The 12,121-nt window shown below is 42.6% G+C and overlaps 2 protein-coding genes across 2 annotated transcripts; both read left to right on the forward strand.

The window, feature by feature from the left end:
* Positions 1–7,895: 7,895 nt before the first annotated feature.
* On the forward strand, positions 7,896–8,633 carry LOC134290904 (uncharacterized). Its single transcript, XM_062858130.1, has one exon. The coding sequence runs from the start codon at positions 7,896–7,898 to the stop codon at positions 8,631–8,633; it is 738 nt and encodes a 245-aa protein (XP_062714114.1).
* A 926-nt stretch (positions 8,634–9,559) lies between these two features.
* LOC134290905 (uncharacterized) lies at positions 9,560–11,821 on the forward strand. Its single transcript, XM_062858131.1, has one exon. It carries the CDS (start codon positions 9,560–9,562, stop codon positions 11,819–11,821), a length of 2,262 nt encoding a protein of 753 aa, XP_062714115.1.
* Positions 11,822–12,121: the final 300 nt, after the last annotated feature.

Below are 12,121 nucleotides of genomic sequence, written 5' to 3' on the forward strand. Positions count from 1 at the left end.
AGTATAAATAGGTATAACCCAAACCTGTTTCAAATAATGGGTTTCTACCTGCTGATAATGTTATGCTTTGACATTTTTGGCTGACTTTATAATTAAAAAAACAAGTTGCAAACATATGTTTTTGTTAGCACGAGTCGAATGTACAAGGTTTGGCCGAGTGGATGAACCCATGTACATTACCACTTCCACTTCATGCTATAAATCACTTAGACCAACTACCGCTAAGCCTCAAAACAGTGGGAGCGGTATTTTTCAAAGTTTAATGTCTCAGCCGTTTCTCATCCGATTTGGAACATTTTGGAAGCAATACATTTTCCCAGCCTTTTAGATGAATATATGTAACATGTTTGAAATATCGATTGGACCACAATTGCATTTTTGGGTTCCGGGTCATTTGGCCGAATGCCATTTGGCCGAAAAATTAACAATGAGCATTGAGCATGGTAATTTATGTCACTGTTCTCAACATCAGTAAAACTCGAAAAAACAGCCTACGATCCATAGAATGAAAAGTCTTTGATTAAATATTGACAGTTTCTACACCAACTTATCCCTTAATGGCAAAACTAGGAAGAATAGATAGCGTGTATGATAAAAAGGAAGGAAATATTTTTGATAAACATTGTGGCAGTTGAAGTGTCAAAAACTTCCTCTGAATTCTTTAGATCATAATTCGGCCAAACGACCCATTCGGCCAGATGGTATTCGGCCAAATGGCGTTCGGTTCAATGACATTCGGCCAGAAGGCATTCCGCCAGGACGCCGTATTTTTGAGAACTTAAAAACTCGGAGCCAATACTTTGAAAAACGCGGTTTTTCTGGAATTATTCCAAATGTAGAATAGTTTCCATACATATTTTGATGATGAGTTGCCCGTATTGATGAAGTAAAAATATTGCACAGAAATCTCTGGAAATACTTAGTCTTAAATTACGTGAAACACAGAAAATTTGTATTTTCGGTTCAAGCTCAACATTTATCATCACAACCCCCGTGTTTCCAAGACATTTGGAAGAAGTTCGATTCCAAAAAACTACAAAATCTTCATAAAATTACTAATAATAAAGGAAGTTTGCATTTTCAGTCCGACTTCACATTCATCGCGACACCGCGAGAACACTTTTCCAGAGCAATAGTGAGAACTATGAATCTTCACAAAATTACGTATAAATCAGGAAATTTTTCTGTTTTTTTTTTTTGTTTCAAACTCAACATTTTTTTTATTCTTCGTCCACTTAACCTAATTTTACAGCTCTTTTGTCCAACAGGGCACTGCGTGAGCGATTCCAATTGGTGGCTGCACTTACACTTTGTACAGCGCCTAAATGTATTCTTTTCTAATTGTACTATATCGTACTGGTTGCCGTTGCGCTGTAATTTTCTACCCTGTCCATGGGTAGAATGATGAGCACGAGGATGTTGATGTGTGGCTCTTGTTCCTTCTTCAGTCCGATTGGGAGTCCATTATGAGTTGCCGTTAGCCGATATCCAAGTTTCCGGGTCCGTTAGAGCATATGCTCAGATGCTGTTAGCTGCTCTCGGGAGGAAGAGCCACTGACGAAAAAGTTCAAGTGCCGGGGCTGGGATCCAACCCATGACCATCCACTTATGAAGTGAACGTGTAACCACTATGCTACGGGCCCCGGCAAACTCAACATTTATCACTACTCACTTTCGTATTTGCCTTCTACATATGAAAAGTCCATCGGCATTTCCATTGAGCACTTTTTCGGATTTTTTATGAAGAATTACATTGGAAATTGATTTTGAAATTCCATTGACTATTCTTTTGAAAATCTGCCAAAGGAATTCCCAAGAAATATTACCAAAGAGTTGTTGAACAATTCCTGGCATAATTGCCGAAAGAATTCCCGAAGGACTAGCTGTATAAATTTTATAAGAAACATTAAAGCAATTCCCAAACTAATTTTTGAAGAAATTTCCCAACAGAAATTTCTCTGGAAAATTTACGAAAAAAGCTGGAAATGCCAAAACAGTTTTTGGAGAAATAAAAACATATACAATCAAATACAAAAAAAAACTGTAGAAAGAATCCCGATAAAATTGCCAAAGGAATTTCCAAATGCGTTGCAAAAGGAATTCTGAATCCATTTTCTCATGAGTTCACAATAGAATTACTGAAAAATTACACTAGTTTACAAAATAATACAAAAGTTGTAAACTTGTATCAACGACCAACATTTTTATGCATAATTAAGTGCTAATTACGAGACCGTGCTACAAAAAAAAAATATAGAACAGCTTTTGAGTTCTACCTAAAATCGAGTTTTCAGTTTTTTAAAAATACGGATTTTACTAAAATTCTAATATCTTGCATAACAGTCAACCAATTTTTAAAATTGTTTTATGAGTAGGAAGCTAATTATAATATCAGGCCAAACATGTCTAAAGGTCCTATCTGCAGAAGAGAGGCTCTCTTTGGTTTCTCTCTCTTTCGTTAATATCTCAGCTGTTTATTTGTATTATGATTGTCTCTTTGCATTGAACGATGGTGAAAACAATCGTCTTTTGATTTGTACCGCAAAAATATTTGAAAAGTGTACCATTACATTGCGATAATTGAAAGAGATAGTGAACAAAGAGAGCCTCTCGAATGCAGATAGGACCTATTGAAATGTTTGGCCTGATATGTTTCAATCGTCTGAACACAGTTTTTGCGTCAGATTGGTGAACGTCGAGACATTGGTGAGTAAATGGGGCAATCTACTTAAATTTTAGCAAAATTTTCAGAATATTAAATAGATTTGTATTTTTTTAAAGAAAAAAAAACAACTCATTTTTTTTCTCAACGTACTATTGATGAAAGTGAGTTACAGTAAAATATTCAGCTCAATAGGTGCATTGCTTACGGTGAATGAGGTGTATGAAAAGAGCAACATTGCTTAAAAATAGAACAAAATCGATTTCAAATTGTCAGCCTTTTATGGGAAGTCGAAAAAAATTATTCTACTGTATTTTTTTTTAGCTTCACGTTTTCGAACTCAGGGCATGATTCTACACTTAAAATGATCATCAGCTTACCGAGTAAACTAGTGTTATCGAATATAGCCGATGAAAACTTAAAATAAATAAATTGTTTGCTGTTTGTGAACTTTTATTGTTCTGCTTATTCTTTACACAAAAATTTCCATAGATAGAATTTCCAAAAAAAAGTTGAACTATAGAAGAAATGCCTATTTCTTCGCCAAAGAGATTTTCAAAGAAATTGCCAAAGCAATATCCAAGGAAATTACCAATGGAATTCTCTAAGAATTTACAGTAGAGCGGAAGTTTTTCGACTTTCCATACAAGGCTGACAGTATGAAATCGATTTTTGTTTTATTTTTTAGCAAAGTTGGTCCCTTCATGCATCTCATTTTCTCATTATCTCCGTAACCAATGCTCCGAATTAGCTGAAATTTTTACGGCAACTCGCTAATATCTTAAATTTTAAATAAACATTGCGAAAAAACGTTTGAAATATTTTTTTTTAAAGGATTTGTTTATCTACCATTTTGCTAAAATTTGAGGAGATCGTTCCATATACACACGAATATCTCGACTTTCATCAAACTGCCGCAAAAATTGTGAACGGATGGTCAAATCATTCTATATTCAGCTTTCTATTTATGCAAAAATATTGAAAATTGATTGACTGCAACGCAAAATATTTAAATTTTAGTAAATTCCTGTGCAGCTTGATTTGTAATAAAAACTCAAAAACTGTTCTACTTTAAATAAAAAAATATTTAAATTTTAGTAAATTACTGTGCAGCTTGATTTGTAATAAAAACTCAAAAACTGTTCTACTTTAAATGCTTGTTACCACAGGAACATCGAGAACTGGCAACACGGTCGTCCAAATATCAGATCGCGAGCTACCGAACAATGTGTGATAAAATGTCTACGGCTGCTCTACGGCTGAAATGTCAGTCAGACATTCGTCTATCGTTACTTCACCAATTTGCACATGCGGTCCATTGTTCTTAATATTAGAGATTAAATTTGATAGCCCTAGTTAAACCTAAAGTGAATTTGTTAATTACTACTTACAGGGGATAGACAAAATGATCGGGACAGGCAAAATTTTCACTTTTCAAAAAATGTTCAATTAGCTGTAACTTTTTGAAAAGTGCATCAAATATTCTCAAAATTTTACTGTAAGCTCTTCAACTAGTTGTGTATCTGTGAACGAAATTTGGAAAAGATCGGACAATTCTTCACGAAGTTATAGAGATTTTTGAAAAAGATAAAATTATCCGATAGCCAACTTTTAGCTGTTATATCTCCGGATTCAATGAACCGATTGCATTGGAATTTTGACCATTCATGACTTATATAATGAACTCTAGAAAACGTTTGACTTAACTTGAAATTTTTAACAGGCGAAAAAGTTATAGCGATTTTATTTTTTTCACGGATTTTTAGTAAATTGGTCTATTTTTAATATGCATCCCATTACTTTTTCAATTTATTGGCGGCTTTGTTGTTACTTTCCTTCAAAACGCATTTATATAAAAGTCAATTAGAGGGAAACTAAATGAACTATAATTTGCATCTTTAATTTTGAAACGATGTTGATGTTTTGGATAATTTGGAGTTTTATTCGAAAAATAATCTAATCGTTATAGTTTTCTTCGGTGTTAAGAATATTAAGTTAAGTCAATGGTTTTTCATGGCTCATTATGTAAGTCATAAATGGTCAAAATTTCATTTCAATCGGTTTATTGAATCCGGAAATATAACAGCTCAAAGTTGGCTATCGGATAATTTTACATTTTTTAAAAAAACCTTTATAACTTCGTGAAGGATTGTCCGATCTTTTCCAAATTTTGTCCACTGATACACAACTAGTTGAGGAACTTGCAGTAAAAATGAGAATATTTGATGCACTTTTCGAAAAGTTACAGCTAATTGAACATTTTTTGAAAAGTGAAAATTTTGCCTGTCCTGATCATTTTGTCTATCCCCTGTATATACTTGCATACTAGCTTAACCTAAATTGAACTAAAGCTAGAAAGGGTTACACCTAATCGTACCGTAAAGGGCGTTGATTGAAAGGCCACTGAAATTTAGAAGCACGAAAATATAGCTGTTTGAAATCAGTGTGCGGCCTTTCATTTCTCGGCGCCAACAATCTTCAAAATTTCATCGTGCAAATGACGAACCCAGGCGAAGATGCGGATTTACGGCATGGCAACTGTTCTGCCTGCGATAATCCGGACGCCGATCGAAATTATGTGCAGTGTGACACGTGTGATTCATGGTGGCACTTTTCGTGCGTCAATGTGACGGAATCCATTAGCGACCGATCATGGATGTGCCACAATTGCGTTGGATCGCCACAACAGAACCAACACGTGGCGACAGGGAATACCTCTCCGAACGGTTCCACTACCAGTATGCAGCGTGATCTCGCCCTGCTGAAACAACTCAGGAGCTTGAGCGACAACGGATGGAACATGAACTGCAAAAGAAATTTCTGGACCGTCCAGACTGGACGAACAGTTGGAACTGATGGACAAGGCGATTGCTTCCCGAAGTCGGGAAAGTGGTCGTGAAAGCGGAGGACTGGTAGCCGATGTCCCCAACGGTAACCCGGAGCAAGAAAGTGGCGCGGTGGGAGGTGATCCGAACTCACCAGCAGCCGCTCAGCCCGCGGACAACCGTAATCTGGTAGATGCAGTTCATGGTTTGGAAAGGCAGTTGGAACGGTGCCAGTTGCAAGCCGTTCCAGGCAGAGAGGAAATCGAAGACCTAAGGCGTCAGCTACAGCAGTGTAAAAGGCAACTCGGATTAGACCCAACCGAGTGGAGCATCAGTCCGCCGATTGGTCAGCATCGGTACAGTTGTCCAAATCCATCCGGGGACCAACACCAAGGTAACCAGCAGCCTAGAAACCTGGGTGCCCACAAGAAAACCTATTCAACTGAGGTTGGTATTGCAGGTAAGAGTAGCTTTAATGAAAGTGGTTCCCTCAATAAAGTATACGGTGGTAATGTCCCTCATAAGTCCTCCACGATTCCCCTTACCAGGGACCAACAGTATGATTTCCGCGGTATCGAACAAACTCCTTTCGATAGCCGCCAGCAATCTCGCATCCGCTTCGCTTACACTCAACAGCAGCGCGAACCCCTCGCGCGCTCCACGACCTGCAACATGCCGTCTACGTCGTTTGAAGAGTGGTTTCCCCGGCCACTTCAGCAGCGGCAGCAGCATCAACAGCAGCAGCAACAGCAGCAACAACAGCAGCAACAGCAACATCAGCAGCCGCAACGACAGAGCCTGAATTATTATCGAGGCGGTCCATCACCGCAACAGCTTGCCGCGCGTCAATCATTGGCTCGCGATCTGCCGCAATTTTCGGGTGATCCCTCCGATTGGCCTATTTTTATTTCCAACTACGAATACACAACGGCATCATGTGGTTATACAGATGGGGAGAACATGCTCCGTCTACAACGGTGTCTCAAAGGACCCGCCCTCGAAACGGTGCGCAGCCGACTAGTATTGCCAGCAGCGGTTCCGCAAGTCATCGAGGCACTTCGTTTTCGGTACGGACGTCCGGAGCTTTTGATCAACGCGTTGCTGGAGAAGGTGAGGAAGATTCCCGCTCCAAAACCCGATAAGTTGGAAGGTTTGATCGAATATGGTATGGCAGTGCAATCCCTTTGCGACCATATTGAAGCAGCCAATGAACATGCAAACCTATCCAACCCGATGCTTCTTCAGGAACTCGTCGGGAAGCTACCATCGGACCAGAAGTTGGTATGGGCTGGGTACAAGCGTGGTCTCGGCATAGTGAACCTGAAAACATTCAGTAACTACATGCAAAACATCGTCAACGATGCAGCTAGTGCGGTCCTATTCGAACCGGAACACAATAGAAGCAAGGACAAACCGAAGTCCAGAGGATATGTCAATTCTCACACAGGTAACACCGTTGAGCAGTGGTGTTCAAACTGCGGCCCGCGGGCCGCATGCGGCCCTCGAAGCTCTTGAATGCGGCCCGCAGAGTACTTTGGAAATATATTACTGAATGTTCAAAATGATGAAAAATATGATTTTAATGCTCAATGTTAAGCAAATGTCTATTTTTCATTTATTATGAAATGATTTCAATATCAACATCAATACTTTTAATAATTTTTCATGATTGAAAAAGTAGTGTTAAAAATTATTTTAGTTCATGTTAATCCTAACTGTAAAATTAAACATTATTTTGAAATATTCGGTCTTACGGAGGTAAAATGGAAAACAAGTCCAAGACTCATTTCTTTCAATACTTTCCACAAAATCTTTTGTTTGGTTAATAATTCATACAATTAGTAGTGAGCAATAACTTTAGGCAAATATTATGTTTGTAATATAAAACTTCCACCATGCTACAGTCTGTGGCTACAGTTTCTTCTATACTTTGATGCTTGATTTTGAAAATGGAATCTACACACCATAAGCCATAAGTAGCAATAAATGATTCGCTACTACAGATGATTCACAATTGGAAAGAATTTCCGACTCTCAACATGTCTTCAATGGTCAACCTGAGATCTTTGAAAGAATTTAAGTGCAAGAGACACTTGTCGAAATTTTCCAAAAATCTATGATTTTCCTATAATAAAATTATGATAAAGTTAAATCAATTTAAAGATATTTTTTATCCTGCGGCCCGCGGCTCAGACGCAAAATCTCAATTTGGCCCGCGGTATACATCAACCTGAGCACCACTGCCGTTGAGGATCAACCGTCGACGACAGCCAAGCAGTTTGATTGCCTCTTCTGCCGAAAGGCGGGGCATCGGTTACGAGAGTGTTCGGGATTCAAGGATTTGACCGTCGATGAACGTTGGCGAAAAGTAAGAGCATTGTCGCTGTGCCAGATTTGCCTATTCAGCCATGGTAGGCGATCGTGCACAAGCAGCAACCGCTGGCTGCAATGTGGACGGCTGCCAGTATCGCCACCATCCGCTGTTGCATGCAGCTACGGCGTTAACCCAACACGCGGAGAATCACACTCATCAGTATCTTGGATCGAGCGTCCTGTTTCAGATCGTGCCCGTTACTCTATATGGGCAAACTGGTGAGGTGAACACGTATGCGTTCTTAGATGAGGGATCCGAGCTAACCTTGATGGAGAGCGAAATCGCGGAGCAACTTGGAGTGGATGGAACAACCCAGCCACTATGCCTTCGGTGGACGGGTCACACATCGAGAATCGAGGGGAAGTCAAAGGCTGTCACTGGCACCGTCGGTGGGGCTGGTTCGCAGAAACGGTTTAGGATGTCGAATGTTTGTACGGTGGCGAATCTTAATCTTCCGAGTCAAACGTTTCAATTAGAAGAAGCAGTAAAACAATTCGACTACCTCAAGCAGCTGCCTGTACAGAGCTACACGAACGCCGTGCCGAAGCTTCTGATTGGACTCGATAATCTGCACCTGGCGGTTCCTCTCAAGACAAGAGAAGGGACCGGGAACGGACCAATTGCAGTTAAAACCAGACTTGGGTGGTGCGTTTATGGGAAGCAACAACCTGGAACAAAGGGTGGATACAATTTCCACATCTGTGAATGCACGACGAATAAAGATCCTCATGAAGCCATCAAGCAGTTCTACGACGTGGAAGAAGCTGGATAAGGGAATGTTACTCTGCGTTCAAAAGAAGAGCAGCGAGCATTGGACTTGTTGGAACAAACAACGGTTCGGGTCGGTAACAAATTCGAAACGGCATTACTGTGGAAGGAAGACGACTTCGAGTTACCCGATAGCTACTGGATGGCGTTACGCAGACTAGAATGCCTGGAATGGAAAATGCTACGGGATCCAGCATTGAAGGATAATCTAGTCCGACAGATCCACGACTTCGAAAACAAAGGCTACATCCATAAAGCGACGAACGATGAACTCCAAGAAGCGGACCCTCGTAGAATTTGGTATCTGCCAGTTGGGGTGGTGACCAATCCAAAGAAGCCAGGGAAGACACGCATCGTTTGGGACGCTGCGGCAAAGGTAAACGGCGTTTCATTAAACAGTATGCTGCTTAAAGGCCCTGATCAATTGGTGTCGCTGTTAGGAGTGCTGTTCCGCTTTCGGCAATTTCAGATCGCAGTTTGCTCGGACGTGAAAGAAATGTTTTTGCAGATACTGATGCGTGCAATCGACAAGCACTCACAACGGATTCTATGGCGTGTGGATCCAGCTCAAGATCCGGAGATCTACTTGGTTGATGTAGCTACGTTCGGGTCGACGTGTTCTCCAGCATCTGCCCAATTCATAAAGAATAAGAACGCATTGGAGCACAGTGGCCAGTTTCCCAGAGCGGCAGAAGGTATACTAAAAAGTACCTACGTAAACGATTACCTGGATAGCTTTGGGTCGGAGGAAGAAGCTTCTCTCACGAAGAAGTTCGTCAGATTTTTCGCAACGGTGGATTCGAATTGAGAAATTGGATCTCAAATAGTGAGGGCCTAGGTGAGGGCGTCCTACAGCACCTTGGAGAAAAACAAGCTGCTGCCAGAAAAAGCCTGATAACAGCGAGCGCCAATACTGAGCGTGTGCTCGGGATGTTGTGGGATCCACGGACGGATGAACTATCGTTCAGCACTCGAATGAGCGATGAAGTTCAATCTCTTCTGGAAAGCGGAAGAATACCAACGAAGAGACAAGTGTTACGCTGTGTAATGACACTGTTCGACCCTTTCGGGCTATTGGCTACGTTTTTGATCCATGGCAAGATTCTTGTACAAGATTTGTGGCGAGTGGGAACAGGATGGGACGACGAAGTTGGCGACGATCAGTTTTCAGACTGGCGTAGGTGGGTCAAGATGATATCGTACATCGAAAACGTTCGAATTCCTCGGTGTTATTTTCCGGAAGCATCAGTACGTACATACGAGGATGCCGAACTCCACGTATTCGTAGATGCCAGTTCGCTAGCCTACTCTTGTGCATTATATTTTCGGACCTTCAACATCCATGGCATTCCTCAATGTAGCCTGATCGCTGCGAAAGCGAAGGTCGCGCCGCTAAAACCGATGACTATACCGAAGCTGGAACTACAAGGATGTCTCCTTGGAACAAGGATGCTGAAGTTAGTGCAAGCCAACCATTCAATTTCCATCACAAAACGAATTCTATGGACGGACAGTTCAATCGCGCTTTCGTGGATTCGTGCAGAACCGAGAAATTACCGGCCATTCGTGGTCAACCGAGTTGGAGAAATCCTGGAGACGACGACAGCCGACGAATGGAGATGGGTGCCATCGGAATCCAACGCGGCAGATGAAGCAACAAAGTGGGGAAGTGGACCCTACTTCAGTCGAGACAGCAAATGGTTCAACGGGCCAGACTTCTTAGTCCTGCCGGAAGCCGATTGGCCGAGACCTACCAATCCAGTGGTGGACACGTCTGAGGAGGCCCGGTCGTCAGTTTTCCCTCATGCTATATGGGAGTCGGTGATTGCTTATGAGCGATTCTCAAAATGGGAAAGGTTGCAGCGTAGTGTGGCTTACGTGCTACGTTTTATAAACAACGCCAGGAAGAAAGGAGAGAAAAACAGCAGTCGGCTAACCCAGCCGGAACTAAGTGCAGCAGAAGTTCACATCCTAAGACATGTCCAAATGGAAGCCTTTCCGGATGAAGTTGCGACGTTGCAGAACAATCAAATCTTGACGGAAGATAAGCGGGAAACGATCGACAGATCGAGCATTATATACCACCAACTAATGCCGATGATGGATAAGCAGGGGTTGATGCGGCAGAACAGCCGAATTGCACCAGCGAAGAATCTCCATTACAGCGTGCGCTTTCCAGTTATCCTACTAAGGAAGCATCGCTGCACAGAGCTTATCGTCGAACAATATCATCGCCTCTATCGCCATGCAAACTCCGAGACAGTGGTGAACGAAGTTCGTCAAGTATACGTCATACCGAAACTTCGATCTGTGGTGAAAGCAGTTAGCCGAAGCTGCCAATTCTGCAAGGTTCGTAAAGCACTTCCGACTATACCTCCGATGGCTCCGCTGCCCCAAGAGCGATTAGCAATCAGTGTTCGTCCGTTTAGCTACGTCGGAGTGGACTATTTCGGTCCACTGCTAGTTAAACAGGGTCGCACGAACGTAAAAAGGTGGATTGCGCTCTTCACCTGCCTGAACGTCCGCGCTGTCCACCTCGAGGTGGCCTACAATCTATCAGCAGCATCGTTCGTTTCCTGCATCCGAAGATTTGTCTGTCGTCGTGGAGCACCAGTGGAGTTCTTCAGCGACAATGCTACGAATTTCAGAGGGGTTGACCGATCGCTGCGTGAACAGATCAACGAAGGAGTAACGGCGACCTTCATCAGCGCGAACACGAAATGGACGTTCATTCCGCCAAGCGCTCCGCACATGGGCGGTGCGTGGGAGCGCCGCGTCCGATCAGTGAAGGCAGCGATTGGGGATGCGTACACCGAAGGGAAACTCAACGATAAAGGGCTGCATACTGTTATCGTGGAGGCAGAGGGAATTATAAATACTAGACCACTTACATACCTACCGCTTGATTCCGCGGAATCCGAGGCGCTCACCCCGAACCACTTTCTGCTGGGCAGTTCCAATGGAATCAAGCAGCCAAGCGTGGACATAGAGTCTCAGCAAGGAACCTCTCGGGATTCTTGGAACCATATCCAGCGGAACCTCAATCGATTCTGGCAACGCTGGCTGAAGGAGTATCTTCCAGCAATCCGCAAACAGTCGAAATGGTTTGAGGAGTCTCGATCAGTGAGAGCCGGGGACCTCGTACTGATAGCGGACGAAGTAAACGGAACGGATGGATCCGTGAAACCGTGACGGAGTCGATCAGGGCACCGGATGGCCACGTGCGCCAAGCTATAATAAAGACTGCAGCGGGAGTTCTTCGCCGGCCGGTATCGAAACTGGCGGTACTCGATGTTAGGAGTGATTGTGCGGTCAGCGAGACCAGTGGACCGCACCCGGGGGAGGATGTTACCACAGGGACATCGAGAACTGGCAACACGGTCGTCCAAATGCCAGATCGCGAGCTACCGAACTATGTGTGATGAAATGTCTACGGCTGCTCTACGGCTGAAATGTCAGTCAGACATTCGTCTATCGTTACTTCACCAATTT

This window comes from Aedes albopictus, chromosome 3, assembly GCF_035046485.1.
Source record: "Aedes albopictus strain Foshan chromosome 3, AalbF5, whole genome shotgun sequence".
In the NCBI taxonomy this organism is placed as follows: domain Eukaryota; kingdom Metazoa; phylum Arthropoda; class Insecta; order Diptera; family Culicidae; genus Aedes; species Aedes albopictus.

What these genes read in the sequence shown, in the direction of transcription:
- LOC134290904 (XM_062858130.1), top strand. Translation starts at nt 7,896, where the DNA reads ATGGTAGGCGATCGTGCACAAGCAGCAACCGCTGGCTGCAATGTGGAC.
- LOC134290905 (XM_062858131.1), top strand. Translation starts at nt 9,560, where the DNA reads ATGTTGTGGGATCCACGGACGGATGAACTATCGTTCAGCACTCGAATG.